This window comes from Juglans microcarpa x Juglans regia, chromosome 3D (assembly GCF_004785595.1).
Source record: "Juglans microcarpa x Juglans regia isolate MS1-56 chromosome 3D, Jm3101_v1.0, whole genome shotgun sequence".
NCBI classification, from domain to species: Eukaryota; Viridiplantae; Streptophyta; class Magnoliopsida; order Fagales; family Juglandaceae; genus Juglans; species Juglans microcarpa x Juglans regia.
In genome coordinates this window covers 29008569-29030424 of record NC_054598.1, presented here as the reverse complement: position 1 = coordinate 29030424, position 21856 = coordinate 29008569, and the positions used below count along the sequence as shown (strand labels likewise).

At 34.5% G+C, this 21856-nt stretch overlaps 2 protein-coding genes across 3 annotated transcripts; one reads left to right on the top strand and one right to left on the bottom strand.

Annotated features, from left to right (window-relative positions):
* Nucleotides 1–1099: 1099 nt before the first annotated feature.
* On the bottom strand, nucleotides 1100–4606 carry LOC121253973 (rhodanese-like domain-containing protein 14, chloroplastic). Of its 2 annotated transcripts, XM_041153926.1 has the most exons (7): nucleotides 4196–4572; nucleotides 3972–4018; nucleotides 3602–3694; nucleotides 3246–3384; nucleotides 3045–3147; nucleotides 2287–2347; nucleotides 1329–1460 (listed from the first exon to the last, which is right to left on the bottom strand). In XM_041153926.1, the coding sequence occupies exons 1-6, from the start codon at nucleotides 4407–4409 to the stop codon at nucleotides 2317–2319; spliced, it is 627 nt and encodes a 208-aa protein (XP_041009860.1). In that variant the 5' UTR covers nucleotides 4410–4572; the 3' UTR covers nucleotides 1329–1460; nucleotides 2287–2316. The 2 variants fall into 2 exon arrangements, with proteins under 2 accessions (XP_041009859.1, XP_041009860.1); XM_041153925.1 differs by lacking the exon at nucleotides 2287–2347 and having other exon boundaries at nucleotides 1100–1403; nucleotides 4196–4606.
* A 2455-nt stretch (nucleotides 4607–7061) lies between these two features.
* LOC121253971 (molybdate-anion transporter-like) lies at nucleotides 7062–13389 on the top strand. The gene is made up of 8 exons (XM_041153922.1): nucleotides 7062–7502; nucleotides 9294–9438; nucleotides 9527–9695; nucleotides 10778–11048; nucleotides 11507–11772; nucleotides 11859–12074; nucleotides 12653–12755; nucleotides 12960–13389. The coding sequence occupies exons 1-8, from the start codon at nucleotides 7355–7357 to the stop codon at nucleotides 13019–13021; spliced, it is 1380 nt and encodes a 459-aa protein (XP_041009856.1). The 5' UTR covers nucleotides 7062–7354; the 3' UTR covers nucleotides 13022–13389.
* Nucleotides 13390–21856: the final 8467 nt, after the last annotated feature.

The following is a 21856-nucleotide window of genomic DNA, read 5'->3' as shown; positions in this document are numbered from 1 at the left end:
GAATTTGGTGCATCTGGCCAATATTGTTTGTTTGTTACATGTTAAAAGGATGTAGGAAATCATCTTCCTGTTTAGGTGATATTATCTCAACATCCATTGCTCAATTACAAGGACAATCAGCCTCAACTTCAGCTTAATAGATGTTGAGAAACTTAACAATTCAATCTCTGGAGGATCACTAAGCCTCTTGTGATGATTTCTAGGACTTTGAAGTTCCAACTTACTAGATTCGGTACTGTTTCTAGGGGAGTGAGGGTTACATTATGTTCAAGACCATGATAGTTTTGAGCCAGAGGTTGAATTTTCTGAGCTTCCCTCCTTAATTATTGTGACTATTATTCTTTTAAGTAAGGTTGCGTGAATATTTCATTGCTTAAATTGGGATCTTGTGCCTGAGATCTTTGTTACTGTCATGTCATGTATTACTGTTGAGTCGAATGTTTTGAGAAACAAATGAAGTTCTTCATTAACATTAGGATCATTTGAAAAGCTCTTAAACTGAGAGGGGGAAACTGGGAAGGGTGCTGCTACACCCACCGAACCTGATTTTTTTTTTGGTTTTATGTAAAATTACTCTTTTTTTTTAAACCCCTAACCATTTAAAAAAAGTTACAAACTCATTAAAAAACCCTTCCTTAACTATTAAATAAAAAAAGACGGTGACTTTTGTCGGTGATATTCCTCCGAGAGTATCATTTCCCAACTAAGAAACATAAAAAACATAACTTGGGTGTTGTTTATATTTAGTAAGAAAATCTGCCCGCTAATTGATACATCCAACTCATCTTCCATGTGGAAGTCTCGGCATATAGTCAATTTGTGAGATTGCTTTTGTAAAATCACTTTGTGATTGAAGTATTTCCTTATAAAAAATACTCGGTTTTTTTTTTCAACTTCCTTTTTTTTATAATAACTATAATGTGTTTTACACAAAGTGGTTTATTTACATCGTTGCCTGTGCATCATTTAGTAGAAAGCTAGGTTGCCTATCCATCGTTGTCAAGTTGGGGATGGGTAGAGGACCAGAGGTTCATCCCAGTGAGAAATAAGCTCTGGTTCCATAATAAACATCATATATTAGGTCCAAAGGAGAGATGTCTTCACTTATAATAATTTCCTACTTTACTTACAAAAAAAAAAAAAAAAAAAAAGCCTTCCAATACGACAATCGTTCGTCATATAGAGAAGTTCAACTTAGGACAAAAGCAGAGTCAATAACGATGAGAAGTAATTGACATTCTCATTTGGGGACAAAAATTTAGTTAATCTGGAATCACCATTTGGCTGTTCACTCTTCTGAAACTGTCGGCAAGTCTTCTTTGAACCATGTGTAAAGGCCCCCTTCTAAGTGGAAGACATGGGTATAACCGTTGAGGACAAGCAAGTAGGCCGCTATCAGTGACCTGAACGAAGTAGCATTTTGTAAACATTGAACCTTGTGAGAAAGAGATGGGCCATATTTATTAAGGAAAACGATAGGATTACTATCCTCCTACTACTCATTTATTACTTATTTTATATTTTATATTTGATTTTATACATGATAAAAAAATAAAAAAACTTGAAATCATTTATTACTCATTTTATATTTTTTATTATATTTTATATTTTACTTAATGGTTAAGAAAGTGACTATTAGTAAAATTATATATTTTTTTAATTTTTTCTTAATGCCTAAGAATGTTTAAAAAATACTTAAAAAATATGATAAAAAAATAAAAAACTTGAAATCATTTATTACTCATTTTATATTTTATATTTGATTTTATATTATATTTTTTATTTTACTTAATGGTTAAGAAAGTGACTATTAGTAAAATTATATATTTTTTTAATTTTTTCTTAATGCCTAAGAATGTTTAAAAAATACTTAAAAAACATGATAAAAAAATAAAAAACTTGAAATCATTTATTACTCATTTTATATTTTTTATTATATTTTTTATTTTATTTAATGGTTAAGAAAGTGACTATTAGTAAAATTATATATTTTTTTAATTTTTTCTTAATGCCTAAGAATGTTTAAAAAATACTTAAAAAATATGATAAAAAAATAAAAAACTTGAAATCATTTATTACTCATTTTATATTTTATATTTGATTTTATATTATATTTTTTATTTTACTTAATGGTTAAGAAAGTGACTATTAGTAAAATTATATATTTTTTTAATTTTTTCTTAATGCCTAAGAATGTTTAAAAAATACTTAAAAAATATGATAAAAAAATAAAAAACTTGAAATGAACTATGAGTAGTAAATGGGTACTACCCTATCACTACCCATTTATTAATATTGAGAGAAAAACTGGTTTCTTCATCTTAAATTCTGTCCTCTCCAATCACACCTATGGATGTGACAGACTAGAATGAAAAGTAGTAATTATGGCGAATATGTATTTATGAGAGGAGACACAAAGAGATTATATAAAATAAATCCACAAACTAATGTAATTTCATGGAATCTGTTAGATATACTTTATAATAAAAGTAACTTTATAATCTGACGTATCACATCAAACCACATTAGTTTGTGGGTTTACCTTTATGTAATCTCTTTATGGTTAAAATATTTTCCTTCATTATTTACTTTCACCACAACTATGTGACTCAGGAATAAACAAGCAGGACAGAGTGACCAGGATGAACACTGAACACCATGTTCTGCCTGGTGGATGAGTATCATCTGACCTTATACAACTACTTATGTCTCTACATCTGAATGCAATAACATACCCAGTCGGCATGAAATACAAATGTTCCAAAAGAATTCTACTAAATGCAAATTTGGCGAGCATAAAGAATACCGTCTAGCTTCATTTATAACCTAGAGATATTGTATTAACAACTTTATTGGATTATCCTTGTTGAAGCATGCTTTCCTTAATTACTTGAGCTGCTTTGATAAGCCATTGGATCAATGTATTTTGAACATTCTGACTATATTTTAATGCAGATGCAAAAGTTATCCATAGTAAGGTTCAATGAAGTCTCGAGGGTGGGTAAATAAGAGAGAATTGGCATAAACTGAAGGATTGGACCTACCTTGACTGTTGACCTTCTGGGAGATTTTGGGTTGGTTTCATCGTCCCCCCAGATGAGCAGGCTACTATTATCTTTGCTTCTTTATCCAATTTTGACTCTACAGCTGGAAGCATACTCAAACAATATGTTACTTTCTAAAACTCTAGATTGTCAAAAATCAATGTAACAGTGTGAAGACATTATTAGGTAACTGTTACATACTTTTCATGAACTCTGGATTCTCTTCTGTACCAGAGAAGATGCCAAAAAATGCAAATGCAGCACGTCTGGCAATGTCCCAAGCTGTCCATTCCTTTATAAGCCTATATATTTGCACATTAATAGCACCTGGTGGATGAGCCTACACCCAGAAAAGCATTATCTTAAGTAGAGGAAAAATAACTCTACTTCATGGCATCATATTTATTACTCAGATGGCCATAAAAGCTTAACATAGAAAGAATAAGAAGTGAAGAATGCATTGTTAATGAATATTACAGGTTCAATTGCAGTTAGAGTTTTCCACTTATTTTGATTTCTCTGTAGCAAATCTAGATAACATATAGTAAGCAGATTACCTCTTTAAATTCTGCTTCAGGCCGCACATCAAGAATCACAAAGTTGTTTTCTTTCTGAAGGCGTAGAGCTTCCTTTACATCCACACTCCTTACCTGAAAAATAGAAAAAACATCCAGATATATCCATCTATATTCCCAAAAATCCATCACCAAATAATTCCCTTGAGTTTAGTCTCCTGATTCTTGCTTGCATTTCATTCAAAGTACCACAAACCCTTTCAAGACAGCAAGTCTGGCACAAATTATTGTCATTCTCTTTCAATATGTTTGTGTGGTTTGACGGAAATGTGTCTGCTTTACGTTTCAGAATTGTAGTATTAGTACTTTATGTTCAGTCTCTGTGAATCAAAGCTAGAGGTGGGGGCAGTACCTTTTTCTGTAGCAGATACTCCCTCTTAATCTTCCAGTCTTCTTCAGCTGATCCCTCCAAGAAAGAAGTAGAAAAAGAATGAAAATCAGTGTCAATCTAGGAGATAAACATATCAAACAGACGAACATATATCAAAACAAACATATCTCTATTTCAGTGATCATGTCGTCTTGAAAAATGTATGGAGATTCTTATTAATTACATGTAGACTAGAAAAGATGTACCTGGTGTTCTTGCAGGTTTTGTGGCTGCACTTCGGAGTCTCAGGCCTCTTGGTACAGCCTTTGATGACAATCTTTGCCTCGGGGATCTGAACCTGCACGGATGGTGATCAAGAGTATGTTTTGGAGAAAACGTTGGCAGCGAGGAATAGATATAATAAGGCTGTAAAGATGATGAAGATGATGGACTCAGGGTAATTGAAGGCAAAGTTGCCATTCTAGATCGAAAGCTTCAAACAGCTATGGAGTTTTCGAAGTCTCGAGTAGTTCACAGCCTATACATGTATCCTTCTGCTGCTTTTGCTTATTCTGGTTTAGTTATGTTGATAGATCTTTTGGGTACTTATGGGGATCAGGTGGCATGGTCATGGGTGTTTTGGATATTTAGCTGTGTAGAGAATCCGAGTTTGTGGTGGATATTTTAAAGTCTGTTCCAATTGGATATCTTTCAACCCCATCACTTTGTTTTCCTGCAGGGCTTCAAAAGGGCCATTCATTCATCCCAGTTGGCTGCAATTGGTCTTTTAGAGTTTCTCTATTCTACATTTTCGTTAAATACAGTTAAAATGTGTAAGTACTGCATAATCTTTTTGAAAAAGAGTGAAGTTTAATTATTAAAAAATTAATTTTTTTATGTAGATTCTATATATAAACACTTTTTTTAAAAAGACTATGCACGCTTACACATTTTACCGCTGTAAATATAATTTTTCTTGTTAAAATAGTACTTTTGGCCCTAGACTTCCACATAAAAACTTTCTTAATTCTGTCATAAAAACTTTATTAATTCTGTGCTGCTAACTTTATCAAATTCGAGCTGCTATATATGAATTGAACTTTATTTTTAAAATAATTAATACAGACTTGACTTTGGATAGTACTGTTGTACTTGGAAGATGTTGAAGCATGGTTTAAACTTTCAAGTACTAGAAGTCAACACCATCACTTCGTTTTCTAGCTCAAATGGTGTTAGTTTTCTCTATGTCAATAAGGTAGAGAATAAATTTCTACTGCAAAATTCAAGGGATCTTTACACAGTACAACAGAAAACAAGTAAACAATATATGTATATATATAAATATATATATATTTTTAAATAAAATCCCTTGTCTTTTAATGAGTTGGAATGTTGGATGTGGGTTAGGTAGAGAATGAAATATTTTCTCAAATTCTTAATCGAAATTAGTGATTTATTTAAACTCGAGAATTTCAAGGGATACAAAGATAGAAACTTGAAATCTATCCTTACCGATCAAAAAAAAAAAATAAAAATAAAAAAAGAAACTTGAAATCTATCCTTCAGCATTTCTTGAGTATTTAATGATATCAAAAAAAAAAATAACACAGACAATAATAAATGAATAATATTAGGTACAAATTTTAAATAGATAAATTTTGTGTAAGCTCTCTGTAAAAAAGTAGATCTCACTAAAAAAATTTATTTTTTATACACTTTTCAAAGTGAGATCTATTTTTTTTATAAAAACTTACACAAGACTTGTCTATTTAAAACTTTTACAAATTATTTTTAATAATAAATATCATAAGATTCACTTTATATATTTATCTACTTGGTAGAGTTGAAATGGGTGCAGCAGTAATAGGAACATGTTGGGAGCATGGCAATTAAATAAGAAGGCGACGTCTTGGAGGTCAACATGTATATACAGCATGATGCTGCAATCATGCAAAGACGTATGACGCTGACCAACAAGCACATGCCTCTTTATTCTGCCTCCTCGCCTTTGATTGTGGTCATCAATCTCTTTCATGCTGAAACTAAATAATTTGAGTTAGAAAATTATTAACTTCAAACCAAATATATCTTTGATAAGTTTTTGCTGGCTTTGAGAATCTTTTGTCTCGTCTCGTCTCGTCTCATTTTATTATTCAAACCGTAACTAAAATAGCTCAATTATTTCTGGCACTGTGCATTGCCGACACTCTAATTGTTTTGTCTTGTTTTATGGATATTAAATGTCTATCAAATCATCATATATACGTATATTTCAAAAGCATCTTGATTTAAACCCTCCTAATTATATAAATCATCTCTAATTAGAACCTCCCTTCTTAATTAAATATCTAATTAATATTTACTGAATGTTCAAATTCTAATTTTTTAATTTTTGTTTGAATACGAATCGATCGAGCTTGAACTTATTATCGAGTTATATTTAGATTTACAGTTGATTTTTTTTTTTTATAATGTGTTTTTTATGCCTGTTTGAGAATTACATGATGAAAAACGATTTAGCCACAAACAATTCTATAAAAATAAATCCACAAATTGATTTGTTTTGATCTCATATTTTAGATTGTATACTAATTTTTATTGTAAAATAGATCTAACATATTATATAAAATTATGTCAATTTGTAAAATCTCTTAGTAATTGTAACACTTTTGTTAGATAATTAACAGAAGAAGTAGGCTCAGTTTAGATTCAGAAAATGTTTCACCTCATTTCATCTCATCTCATCACATCTAAGCATTATAACTTTTTCAAATTCTCACACAAAATATAATAAATAATTTAATTTTTTAAAATACCAATTTAATTTTTTTAAATTTTAAAACAATAATAATATTAAAAAATAATATTTTAATAATATTATTTTTAATTTTTATCTTTCATTTAAAATCATATCACCTCATCTGAAACCAAACCAACCTAAATGTTTACGCACACGCATATATAAAATATATCTATGCTATCTCTTAACATTGAAATCTATAACTATTATAATCATAAAATTAAAAAAAAAAAATATTATTAAAAAAAAATTAGTAGGACGTGAAATAAGATTAATTAAAAATAATATTGTCACGTACGTAGGACGTGAAATTTGAGGAATTTAAGTATCAAAGAGCCTACCTTCCCACTGGGTAGTGCGTAGCAGAACCACCGACACCGACGGACCTCCGTATAAAATAAATCGGACGAGCCTGATCTCGGCACGTGGCAGCCGAACGTCAAGTTGGATTTACACTAGTGTGAAAACCGCGTCCTTCTGCGCAAGGCAAGTGTTGCTTTATATAGTCCATTTCTCAGTTGGTTTGCAGGGAAGGGAGGAGAGGAGAGGAGAGTTTAGAGGAAGTGGCATTTCCCTCTCGGTTCTCTCTCTTTCTGATTCGAGTGGCTCTGCGAAAAGTGTGAAAATGGAGATGTTCTACTACTTGGTGTTTGGGGGATTGGGAGCGGTGGTGGCAGCACTGGAGCTGAGCAAAAACAAGGATCGTGTCAACACCTCGCCTGCTTTCAGTTCCTTCAAGAACAATTACCTTCTTGTTTACTCTCTCATGATGGGTACGCTACCGTTTAGCCCCCCGCATAATCCCACATACCAAATTACACATTCTGCATCTTAATCTCTCTTCGGATCTTGCTATCACTATTTTTACAACCCTCAATGTGTGCTTTATCTCTGTCTTTACGTTTGTGGGTTTGCTGAACTTAGATCTGATCTGAGATCTGTGAATTAAGAATGCTCTTTTATTTTTGTTTTGTTTTGTTTTTTGTTTTTTGTTTTTTTTCCCGGGATCTTGCTTGTTATCTGGATATGTATGCATTGCTTTTCGTTGATTGTTTAATGGGCAATTTAGGACTGCTTTGCTTTTATTGATTTTGGCAGCGAAAGGATTAGAAGAGAGGTGAAGGCATGCTTTGATTTACATATTAGATATTAAAAGGATTAGAGGAGAGAAAGTGCTGCCTTTCAAAATTAAGGCGAAAGTGACACACTGAAAGTTTGTTGCTTTGATTATGAATTGATTGAGACCAGTGGATCTGGATTGCATTCGTGGAAGTAGAAAGTATTTTGGCGTAGATCGTAAACTGATTATTTTAAATGTCCTTTTGTCCCTCTGATTGGTTGCCCAGGAACTTGAAGAAAGGAAACAAGATTTTTTGTGATAATGTTTTGGTTATTTAAGAACGGAGAGAGCAGAGCATTTTGCTCGAATTGAGCTTGTGCACAAATTAGACAGAAAGCAAACCATTCAGGATTGAGAATACTATTCATCATCCTTTTAACCATCATCTTTACATCATCATCTAATGTGACATCAAGTGATTGGAAAACTATTTATCATCCTTTACATATCTTCCAATCAGTTGATACCACATAAGGGGATGGTGAGAAGATGATAGATATCATTTTTCTTCAAAATCATGTTTTCTCTTTCATTGTTTTCTTAGCAACCAAGAGGAGTATTGTTGTTTTCAGATGTTACATCCTCTATTTTTGTTTTCTATGGCCATAAACATAGTCCTCATACAAGAGGACTATGCTTTGACTTGTGATCGATAATGTCAGCGGGCTTTAGTTGGTTTCGAGACCATGTTGCGTTCTGCATTCGGTGGATATATTCCAGTTTTGATCATCTAACTGTAATTCTTTTGGTTTACATCAGGCACTCTGCACTCCAATGTCTCAATTTTTTATGACCCATTGAATTGGTAATATTGTTTAACAACTTCTAATCTAATTTGGGTCTAAATAGTGGCTGTTTTTAGAGTCATTTCCATCCACCAACAAGAAACATGAAGTTATTAACAATTTAAAGACATTATACTCCTGGACAAAACTGGGCATATAATATCATTACTTCAATTTCTACTTTCATTGTCACATGCTGAATCCGTTTTACTTTTTATGTTAATATTTGTTATTTTTAAAATCACTAACCGATTCATGAAGAACTTTTTAAAAGGAAAATCAAAGTACAGGGCTGAAGTGCCCAAACTCCAGATATTACAGTCAACTAGTAAGACTTAACAATAAATGATAACAGCATAAAAATATACAGCCAAGTATAGTTGAAGAGTAAGCAATCTTAGGGGAATGTCCTACCTAATTCATACAGGTGCCCTTTGTTGGCAATTAACTGGTAAGCCTGCATCTTATATCTGAAATGGTAAACCTCACAACTGTACCTTTATAATAGTTGAAACCAATATGAATGATAATTTTTTTTACCTATAATTATAAATACTTATCGAGGTCGTAAGTGGAAAGGACAAAAGGTTTTTTTTACTGAAGTTAACCATTGATAGCTGCAATCATTTGTCTAATGGTTGCTATTTATGTGGCAATAGCCGGGGATTGGTTGCAGGGTCCTTATGTCTACTATCTTTATAGTCAATATGGTTTTGGGAAAGGGGAGATTGGACAGCTTTTTATTGCTGGATTTGGGTCCTCCATGCTGTTTGGGACAATTGTTGGATCTCTGGCTGACAAACAGTGAGATTTTCTCAGAGCTGTCGTTTTTTTATTATTGATTGATTGGATTCGTTTCTCACTATATTTTTCCTTTATGCTCTGAATACAGGGGCCGAAAGAGGGCATGTGTGACATACTGCATAACATACATCTTGAGCTGCATCACCAAGCACTTTCCTCAATACAAGGTTTTGATGGTGGGCCGCATTTTGGGAGGTATTGCCACTTCCCTTCTGTTCTCAGCCTTTGAGTCATGGCTTGTTGCAGAACACAACAAGGTGAGGGGTTGCTTTACCCTTTCACTATATTAGTTATTGTTTACCGACATAGTTGCTTTCAGACATGTTATTGATATCGATATTCTTCTGAGTAGTCCATCAGGACGGCCTAAACACTGACAACAGGTGCCTTGTGGCCATCATAGTCTCTTTATGCTTGATTGTGATTAATAACCTAAGGGAGAACCTGTGTAGTTGAAGCCTCCGGGTCTTATGGATGAGAGTTATAATTGGCTGACCAATCAGCATAACTAATTTTAATTTTCCAAAGATTTATTAATTAGATCAATTTATCCTGCCCTCCTGCAGGTGGCATGGGGGGTCCAGGTGCAAAAATATTTCTTATATATTTCAATTTAATTTTGACATTTGTTTTTTATATAAGCATTTGTTTCATCTCTTGAGTTAAGCCAAATGTCTGGCCAGATTAAGTACCGAGCAGTAAAATACCCAAAACAGGAATAAATAAACACAATAATTAAATCTTGACCAATCCCATGCAATTAATTATGTCAGATAATGGCTTTGCCTTGCTACTTGTCTCAAAAAAATTTCTTATTCATAAAAGAAAAAATTATGTCAGATAACTATACATTTATGCAATTATAATTATGCCACAGAAAATTATTTTAACCTTCCATGTCCCCTAAAAATCTATAAGAAAAAATAGTAACAACACTGTGAAGAAGGGAAGCAAGAAATCAAGAGAGTAAAAAAGGAAAGGCTGCTTACTGTCCTGGTTGTCTAAACGTAGAACCAGAAATATTAACTGCATCGTTCTGTACATAATTTGAACTTTAGGATGACTTTTCTTTAGGTTTATGTATAAAAATTTTAGTTATTTGGAAGCACTTTTTTATACCACGTTTTCAGCATGGTGTTCCACTTCCATTCTTTGTATTCTCCTATTCCTACTTCCTGAATCATTTTTAGGCATGTAAAGCATATAGTTCTGAGTTTATTGCATTTTTCACTGTCTTCGGAACTTCATGTATAATCAACGCTGGATATTGATATCTCTCCTCTGACCTTTATCTCCTCATATTAATGAATCTTAATTGCGTTTTTCCCCATATGTGCAGAGGGGTTTTGAACAACAATGGTTGTCAATCACATTCTCAAAGGCTATATTTCTTGGCAATGGTTTGGTTGCCATTGTTGCTGGATTGTTTGGTAATTTACTTGTTGATTCCTTGGCTCTTGGCCCCGTGGCACCCTTCGATGCTGCTTCTTGCTTTCTTGCCATTGGTATGGCTGTCATTTTATCATCATGGACAGAGAACTATGGAGATCCTTCCGAGAGCAAGGACTTGCTTACCCAATTCAGGGGTGCTGCTGTGGCCATTGCTTCTGGTAGAATACCAATTTTCACTATGCATTCATTTTATTCTTTTAAATACTACCGAAGCCTATAAAATACTTCAACAGAAACCTTCGAGATTGCATATCTTCAGTGCATGCATGGAATGGATTCGTCATCCAGTTCCACTTAACGATTAAGTATGCCACAACTGAAATCTTGTTTAAAATATCATTATACTTTGATCATGAAACATGTGATGGGATGGTCCTGTACGATGTGGCAACCTGAAAGCAATTAGCTTGCTGTTTTTTCTCATGGTTTTGTTCTGCATGGGTATGCATTTTATGAGGACTTGAACAAAATGCTTGCTTTCTCTTGGACCCAAGATATTGCTTTGCAAGTTCTTCTTTGATCCTCGTCGTGTATTTATCTTTGTTCTCTAATTTTATTTTCTTTGCCGTGCTTCATTTTTATGCCCCCATTAATCATTACTTTTTCTGGGATTCAGATGAGAAAATTGCATTGCTTGGTGCAATACAGTCACTGTTCGAAGGTTCAATGTACACTTTTGTGTTTCTATGGACTCCGGCTTTGAGCCCAAATGAAGAGGACATCCCTCATGGTTTCATCTTTGCGACATTTATGCTGGCTTCAATGTTGGGAAGCTCCCTTGCATCTCGGTTGATGGCCCAATCATCACCCAGAGTAGAAAGCTACATGCAGATTGTTTTTACAGTCTCTGCCGCTTCTCTCCTGCTTCCCATTCTAACCACCGTATGTTGTGTTTCCATCACGCCTCTTTGGTGTTTGATATTATCTTATGTTCTTCTCGCATCTTCTAACATCAGTATTTGGAACAGTTCTTGGTTGCACCTTCGAAGGTGAAAGGTGGAAGCATCTCATTTTCAGGCTGTATTCAACTTCTTGGCTTCTGTGCTTTTGAAGCTTGTGTGGGAATATTCTGGCCATCCATCATGAAAATGAGGTCCCAGTACATTCCTGAGGAGGCCAGGAGCACCATCATGAACTTCTTCCGTATTCCTCTCAATATTTTTGTGTGCATTGTGCTGTACAATGTATGTTGCACTCCTTTAAACACTAATATATTTCTTGAATTTTGTGAATTTATTGGCTTTGGAATGTGGGAATGTGTAGATAGCTGGACATGCCCCCCACCCCATTTTGATATGTGCTGATGTTCGGGCACGAATCCAATTAAAACCACTTTATTTGAAACTCTGCCTTGGTTGGAGTAACATCGTTGTTACATGATGTCCAGCTAAGCAAACATAACCAAATCCAACCCATTTCGGGCCCTCCTCTTAGAGCATTTATACAGCAGATACTTTGGGTGTATATGGGAAATCTTCAATGAACAAACCTCTCCAGGCCAGAGATAAAGAACCACTCTCTCTCTCTTGGGGGACAAAGCTAGGACTGAAGCTTAAGGGGGGTCCAAGTTGAATTAAATATTTTTCGGTGGGCCATTTTAAAAAAATAACAAAAAAAGACCCTTAAAATTTCTGTTTTTACAGATTTTTTTAAAATGACTCTCTAGATTTGTTACTGATCTCTCTCTCTCTCCCACCCCCCTTTCATACCCAACCGCTCCCATGTTCTGACACTAACTAGATCTTTTGGTTCATCTTTGAAGGTTAATGCGTTCCCCATCACGGTTATGTTTGGCATGTGCTCAATTTTCCTCCTGCTGGCATGTATCTTGCAGAGGCGGCTCATGGTGATTGCCGAGAAGCCAAGTATAATCCTTGAACTATATTCTTACAACTTTTATTCATCTTTAGAAATGGACTGAACTATACTTGATTCTAGCTTATGTTGTATGGAGCAGAAACATGTAAGGAAATTGTCCAATATTATGCTCGTTACTAATAACCTGAATCATCGGATGGCCAATTATGTTTATGCTTTATAAATTGCTACTATGTATGCATTTGTTACAGAAACAGAAGATTGGTCATCGTTGAAGGAAAGGGATACTGAAGCTGAACCATTAAACATCTAATTGATGTTGAGCTGACAGACAACTAGGAAATCTTGGGAGGTCAAAAACTGCCACCGGGTTCATCCGTCATATTGTTTGATTGATGGTTCATTTTAATACGAAAGTCTATATTGTATAAGATTGATAGTGGTCTGCCCAGCAAAGGTAGAGGGCAAGGGGAGTGGTTATTTAATCTCTGCTTAAATTGTTTTTTCGGCCGTCACTAAATCAACATGGTAGTGTATTAGTTATATCTTCAAATATTCTTCTGGGGAGGGAAGGTCTACTTTTGTAATGGGATGAACTGCACTTGTGACTTGATGCTTTTAATGTTCTCGTTTTTGGCTTAAAACGATTTGTAGATGGATTTAACACATTCAATTATAATATTTCTTTCTTTCTCTGTAGATAGATTTATGGAAAAGAGAGAAAAATTTGGTCTTGGATTCATAAGTGGGTGGAATGAACACTAAGAAGCTCCCCATGGCAGATTAAATTTGATTATAGATCTTCTGCCAACTATATAAAGGTCCAAATGAAGATCACTAGGAGGTAAACGCCTCCCATTCCCTCCTTAAAAAAAAAAGAAAAAAAAAAAAAAAAACTGGATATAAGACATGCATCCGCTACGTACACACTCGAGGGAAATCCTTCCTCTCTCCAGTCAGCTGGTTTTTCATATCACCGCCACCCCCCATTGCGGCCAGTCTTGGTTAGCTATACATGTGGGTGGGAATTGCACTTTGCAGTCCTTTTGTGTAGTAGAAGGCTAGAAGCACCTGCTGTTGTAGTTGTAGTTGTTGCACTCCTGTTGGCTCCCCTGCAGCAATCCATTCACCAATGAGTCTGATTGCAAAAATTTCTTGAGTTTATTGGGCAGAGAGTAAGCTAGAAAGATCAGGGGCGGAAGGGATTCCTCCTCTGTTGACACGGGATTAATATTTTGGGGCCGAGTATTAATATGAGACCTTCTATGCTACTAGTTTGTTGTTTTTTTCGTCTACTCCCATTTATAATTTATATTTCTGAGTAATAAATTAGAGTTGATCCATGCAAAAGATGGCGAGTAATATTAGATACAGTTATGAATTGTACAAGTGTCATGTACTCCTTTTAAAAAAAAGTAAAATTTATTATTAAAAAATTAATTTCTTTTATATGAATTTCATATTTGCTCATTTTTAACAAAAAAAAGTGTGCGATGCTTGACTAAAAATATCATTTCACTGCTTCATGGAAATAAGAGATTTTCCCCCAAAAATACATCAATCATGTTAATTTATTTATTCTTAGTTAGACTTTGCCGATTGATACAAAATCCTGATTCCATCACTGCCAATATTGATTTGACAACAAACATGTACTTCATTTGCCGTTGCATTTTCCAGTACTCTGTATGGTCCAAACAAAATACACACACGCACAAATGTATACAACTTGGGGTAAGAGACATAAGATGTTAAATGAAAATTATGTTTATTGAAAATGTTAATGGAAATGAATAGAATATCGATATTCCCTTACCAATTTACCACCCAAACTGATTATTCAAATCACTCCTACGACTAAGTTTCTGAGTATAGAATACATACAGAGATTATACAATAAATTATTTATGAATCGATGCCTTGAGATACCTTTATAGCACCCGGCCACGCTTTGCATCTGTAGAGGCAACTTCCAAATTCCCAATGAAAAAAAGTATTTTGTCCAAAATCCCTCTAGAGGATTGCTCTTCTTCTGATCCTTCACCATTGAACTCTCTTTTGGTATTTCGAGTACAACCAGTTGTCACTTTTCTTTGTCTCCTTGAACCCACATGCAAAGGGTTGGCGAGAATGAAGTTTGAAGGTATTGAAGTCTGCAACAAATTGAACATATTAACCTACAATCCAACTCGATGACAACAATCTTGAACCTCATATACATATTTCCACGATTATGAACCAATAGGGGTATAGAACACAGCATGATCTCCTCCCCATCTCTCCCCGAATAGGCTAGACCATAGATTGTTGTCTGCAGCCAGGACCTTCCACTTCCGGCAAACTTTACAAGAGCAAATACCCATGTCCATAACAGATTAAAAATAATAATTCAAGCTGCGAATCAATAAGAAAAAGGAAAAGCAGCAAATAAGGGGAAGCCTTTAATATCTTAAATAGGAAGTTTTAAGAAGAATTGCGTCTAACATTTTGTTGAAGATTATATTGCCGACATAATCATTAATCATAGAAATGTCATCATGCTTTTAACAACATTTTATATTTCATTCTCATCATGCTTCCACTTTATCATCAATAACAAAGAAATGTCAACAATGACATTGAAACCCTACAACAATTATAGTAGGTCTAGCCTCCTCAAAATACGAATATGAAAGTTTCATAACTGCATAAGTTACAACAATGAAAACTTTCTTTTTATATTCTTTTTTATTTTTGAAAAATGAAAGAATTTAAAAACTATACTCTTATGGAAACTGAAAAGCTTCGACCTGAACTAGCCAAATTCCTGCATCTGGTATCTGGATTCGTAATCTGGCTTTCAGTATTTGTTTTATCAATTCAGAAATTAGCCTCATGTGTCAATTTGGAACTGCATGAGGTCAATCGGCCATGAACATGATTCGTTTTTTTAAGCACTATTAGCAACAAAAACTCTTAGACTCAGATCTACTCTTACCATTCAATCAAAGGGTAAATCAATGACAGATTGCACGTATCGTCGACAGTTAACAATTCTCATCATGAAAGGGAAAGAAAAAATAAATGATGAGAAAGAAAATAAGAACTCAATGCACAACATAGCATTAAATGAGAAGAAAAATAAGTAAAACTCGAGCTTAATTCTCAGAACCCGTTTAAGATCCAATCCAAATATCCAACGCACAAAAAGATAAATCCAAAGCGATGCTTGGTGGTAAAGAAATTTGGAAATGAGACAAAAAACTTAAAAAGTTACGAACCTTGTTGTGCAATTGCAAGATTGTGGTAATCCAAGAAATAGAAAATCTTAAGGTAGATCTCAACTGGTAAACTCAAGGATATATTTGAGTTTTCTCTCAGCCAACTCTTTCTGTTGTGAGGTATATCGACATGACTTTCGATGCACAATTTCATTTTGAGTTAGAAATGATTGAAAACAAAGTGAGGAGAATTGACCTCCTCCATCAGATTGCAACTTCTTGATTTTGCAGGAGAATTGAATTTTTACAAGTACATTAAATTTGATAAGGCACTCATAGGTTTCAGCCTTTGAGTGCAGGGGATAAAACCATGTATATCTTGAGAAGTCATCCACAAAAATTATGTAATATCTACAAGCACTTACAGATGGAACATGAGATGTCCATAAATCTGTGTGAATGAGTTCTAAGGGTGCAGTAGAATTCGAGATGAATGAGAGAAAGGAAGTTTTTTGCCTTTGTCAAGTTGACAATAATCACAAAATGGATGCTCATTATTATTGTCTGGAGAAACAGGTAATTGATGCTCTTTTATTATTCAAGATACTAGTACAAATGATAGATGTCTTAGTCTAAAATGCCACGTAGGAATTGTGGTCCTTAAGCCTATAACAATAGTAAGAGCATGTTTATTTTTGAGTGAAGATCCTTGAATCCACAAGGGATACAACCCATTTTCAACTTTGCCTTCCAAGAGGTTGCCTTCGTCTAATTGTTCTTTACAAAAAAATGTGTAGATGTTAGTATAAAGTGGCAATCATTATCAAAACAAGACTTATGGATGGATAAAATATGAGCCGAGGTCTTTGGGCAATGCAACACATTTCTAAGTTGGAATTGAGAGGTAGATGAAAGGAAAATTGATAACCAGTATTTTGAATCTGAAGCCCTGCTCTGTATCATTGCCTTGGAAAGGTTGTTGTAGATTTAGTTTTTCCAAATCATTCATGATGTGAGCATTTGCACCACTATCAACATACCAAGTTTGTTTTTCCAGCTCTCGATTATTGTGAGCCACCATAGCAGCAAGTTGGGATGGAGGATGTCAACCTTGGTTGGAGTAGTCCATCCTATGGAAGCTATCAAGTTGTGTGATTGGTTTTTCCATAGATTTGGCATGGAGGTTTGCTGGTGTTGCTATTGGAGTGTTGCTGATATTTTAAAGGCGCACTCTAGAAGGTTTGTTAGGTCCATTTCATGGAAAGTTGTATGCTTTGACATTTTTATTTTTCTTTTGAAATTGTTGTGAACCATTGCAAGAAAGATATCTGGTGGCTTGTGAAGTATTGGATTTGGGCATGAACAAGGCAAAATTTGATGGGTCAAGAGAAGGAGTTTGGTATTGAAGTAGCATCTTGTGACTAAGTAGTTCATTTTGAAAATACAGGAAGGATAAATGATTGTCTCTAGTAGCAAGGGTAAAAGAGGTAACAAAGGCATTGAATGTAGGATTAAGTCCACTGATGATGAAGGAGATTAAATCCTCATCCTTAGTTGGTTTCCCAATTGCAGCCAACTGATTTGCTAAGAGCTTAGCATGTTGCAAATAATCAGTACATGATTTGTTACCTAGTGAAAGACACTAAAGTTTTTTTTTTTAAGTGTGAAACTTGAGATCATGATTGTGAAGCAAATCGACTAGCAAGAGCTATCTAGGCTTGGTGAGCAATTTGCAATCCATATACTGTAGAGAGTACTGCTTCAAAGAGGGTCATGTTAATCCACCCGAGAAGGAATTGGTCCTACTTCACCCAAAGGGCATGGACTGGATTAGGAACCTCTTTGCCTTGAGCATTAGAGGTCATGAGAGAAGGGCATGGTTCAGAACTATCCACAATGCGCATCATATCATGGCTTCTCAGTATAGGAACTAATTGAGACAGGCACTATAAATAATTCTTGCCATTGAGTTTTACACCAATGAGCTGGGTAAAGATGGAAAAATAAAATGAGCAGTAGACAAATTGTTTGAGGGTGAAGCCATGGAACCAGGATAGGAGTGTGAGCTTTTGACAGCTATGATACCATGGACAAATTTGAGTAAAAAGGTTTTGGCTAACTCACCAGAGCCATATGCTACCTATTCATTATATAATAGGTACAAATCAATAGGCAATGTGAAATATAGAATATATATTGATTGCAATACAAGGTAACAATCAATACACTTGACATAAATAACATGTGTGCTAAATTAATGGGATTGTAGAGTATAAGTATTGATATGTTACCATGTACAGATAGTTGACTTTCCATGTTAATAGAGCTTGATATCTTGTGGCTTGCTGACATGATCTGCTGTAGATATTCTTTCCAAGTCTATGAATTATGTATTATCACAAGATGAAGTGGATGTGAGACTTGAGTTTGTTGCACATGTGTTTACACTGCTGACTGATGCTTTACATGTGTCTGTAGTAGGTTCTGTTGTTGTACATGTGTTTGCAGTAAATACACTAACAAAAACAACATAAGTATGCCACCATTGTACTATATCAGCAATGTTGTGAGTATGTCGCGCTAACATAATTGCATCTTCGTTACCTTGTCTCCAAACATGAAAAATCTCATAATCTTGAAAATAGTGAAGAAGACGATGGATTTCAATTATTAGAGGCTCATGTTTTGAAAAAGTATGTTCCCTGGATGTAGTAGATTCAACAACATTCAAAGTGTATCTTTCCAATATTAAACCAAAAGAAAAAGTCTAAACTCAGTCATAAAGGGGTAGGCCTTGCGCACGACAACCTACATGGATGAAATGAAACGCGGCTTTTTTGTCTAAATGATTTTGTTGTCCATATGCATTTTCATAAATTTGTAGCAAGTGCTTAAGAACAGAACTTTCAGCCATATTAGCTCGACAAAATATAAAATTGTTATTAGCAAAAAATAAGTGGCTAACTGTTGGAGTATCATTGCACACTCTCAATAGGGGAGAGCAGTGGGGCCCTGCATCCTGCCACCTTGACCCCGCGTGGATGGGGCGGTGTCCCTGTTTGCCAGATGCCGGCAACAGAGTAACCCGTTGGCAACTGGGTTGCCAACGGGTGTGGGGAGCGGGCCGGGCTCAACCCCGACCCATCTTTTGGGGGCTTTGTGTATATATATATATGTATGTATGTATGTATGTGTGTGTATGAAAAAAAAAAGAACCATTATATAAAAATTGTGCCGTTTTGGGTATCCCCAAAACGACGTCGTTTTACTTAATAACTAAAACTACCCCCTGCCCGAGCTTAGTCCCTCTCTCACCTCCCTCACTCTCAAATCTCTCTCATCTCTGTCTCACTCTCTCTCAGATATGCGCTCTCTCTCACTCTCCACCCCTAAGTCGCATGCCATCACCATCGTTGTAAGTATCCAAACTCTTGAAAGGTTTTTTTATTTTTAAGTTATGGAGGATGGAGTTGATTTGAGGACTTGGAGGATGGGATTGTGAATTATGTGTTGTGAAAATTGAGTTATTTGTTGTGTGAATTTGTGATTGTATGAAAAAAAAATTGTGCATATAAATTTAGGATTTCATATTGAAACCCTTAATTATGTTATTGAAACCCCTAAATTAATTTAGGATTTTAAATTTAATTTAGGGTTTCGGATTGAAACCCTAAATTAATTTGGGGTTTCGGATTGAAACCCTAAATTAATTTGGGGTTTCGATATCGAAATCACATTCTGTTTTGGGGTTTCGGTATCGAAACCCCAAACTATTGTGATGTTCATGATTGTATGCTTTTAATTGTTGAATAATTCTTGCATTATTTTAGATTTTTATGAGTCAACATGAATGGATAGCCAGTCAGATTTTAGTACTTGCTCTCCTACCCCTACCCAAACCCCTACCCCCACTCCCATGCCCCCATCAAGCAAGAAACAAGTATAAGTTGTTTGGTCTCACTTCACCAAAATAGAGAGTGGTGACTTCAATAACCCCTAAGCTAAGTATAACCATTGTGGTAAAGTGTATGGATGTCACTATAAAAGATATGGTACGTCCCAATTATAGGTCCATTTAGAAGAACAATGCAAAAAGAGTCCATTAATTTCAAGTTTAATTGTGGTAGGGACAAATGCGATATATAAGGGTACATCTAGATCGGCCGCAATATGATTTTGTGTGTATTGGACTCACCATTGCCATTGTTTGCATATTTGTTCCGTAATTATTTTTTGTATTGATATAATGTTTGTAATTCTAATTATTTTTCTTATATCTTTTTCAACGTTTATAGTCTCATTGTCATATACCCAATTCTAATCTCAATGATCTTATCTTGATCTAAATCTCATCTTAGTTAGTACTTTTAATATTTGTAATTTTTACATATCTATATAATGTTTGTATTTATGATTTTTGTTTCTTATTTGTAATTCTAATTTATTTTCCTATTAATTTTTCAGGTTTTACAATCTCACATCACAGCGCACTCACTTTCCCACCACCATGACCACCCCAAATTCTAATATCAAAGTCAATGTAGAATGATGTCATAAGTCAATTTTAATATTGCTACAATTTGTTATTTAATTGTGTTTTTATTATTCATTTAAATTATGTTACAATTTGTAATATTTTTAGATTAATATGTAATAGTTTTAGATTAATTTGTATTATTATAATAGCTCAGAATTATTAGTTACAACTTAGAAGTTACTAAGTTTTTAGTTTGTATTATTGTAATACCTTAGATTATTTTTTAAAAACATTTATGCAACTTAGAATTTTTAAGTTAGAAATTCTCAAATTACAATGGCATCTGGGCTAAAATGACATTTTTTTTGGAGCAATTTTATGGCCTAAAAATTTGTTCATGGCCTTTTTGGGTCTAGAAACATGTTCTGAGGGGGATGGATGCCCCGCCCCCTAGCCATGCTAGAACGGGATGCGGGAAAGGGGACCCCCCACCCTCGAGGGGTGCAGGTAACACCCCGAACTCTCACACCCTTTATCAATTGTCTATTCTTAGTTGTTGGAATGAAGAGGATAATTATTCGTTACATAAAACAAATAAATAAGAAGATAACATATTAATTTGTTGTATACCCTGTGAAAGGAAAAAAGATGATGTAGGCACACCATTAAGAAGAATTTTGTAAGAAAATGAATTGACACATGATAAAACTAGTGCTACCCATTTAGGATCAAAGCCCAACTGAAGCATCACTTGTTTAAGAAACTTTCATTCCATCCTATCATAAGTTTTATTCATATAAAGCTTAAGACATGACACCCTTTCTACCCCTTCTTCTATTTCGTATTGAGAGGAAAACCTCATAAATAATAAGAACATCATCGGTGATAAGCCTCCCCTCGACAAAGGCATGTTGATTAGATGAAATAACTTTTGACCAATTAGCTATAATCTTCGCAAATATATTATAGACTACATTGCACAAACTAATAGGTTTGAATTCTTGGATTTTTTTTTTAGATGTCCTCTTCTTCTCAATAAGAATTATATAAGTTTCATTTAACTCTGATGGAATGCTACCATGATTGAGAGAGGACAACACTGTTTTCACCACCAAACCTCCAACAATATGTCAATACTTTTGAAAAAAATTGGAGACATCTCATCCAGACCAGAGGACTTCATTGGTTGCATTTAGAACAAGGCTTGCTTAACTTCCTTAGCATTGCAAAAGAATATTCATGAGAGTAGTGGCCTTAGGCTGCATTGTAACAAGAACATCATCCATGCCTCTCAGGTTAGGTGAAGAGAATAAATTTGAAAAATAAGATACAACTACATTTTCCAAATCTTCCCCTTCTCTCCAAACACCCTTTTCATCCTAAACTTATCAATAAAATTTCTACGCCGTCGTTGAGAAGCTTTATAATGAAAAAACTTAGAATTTTGATCTCCTGACTGTAACCATAATGC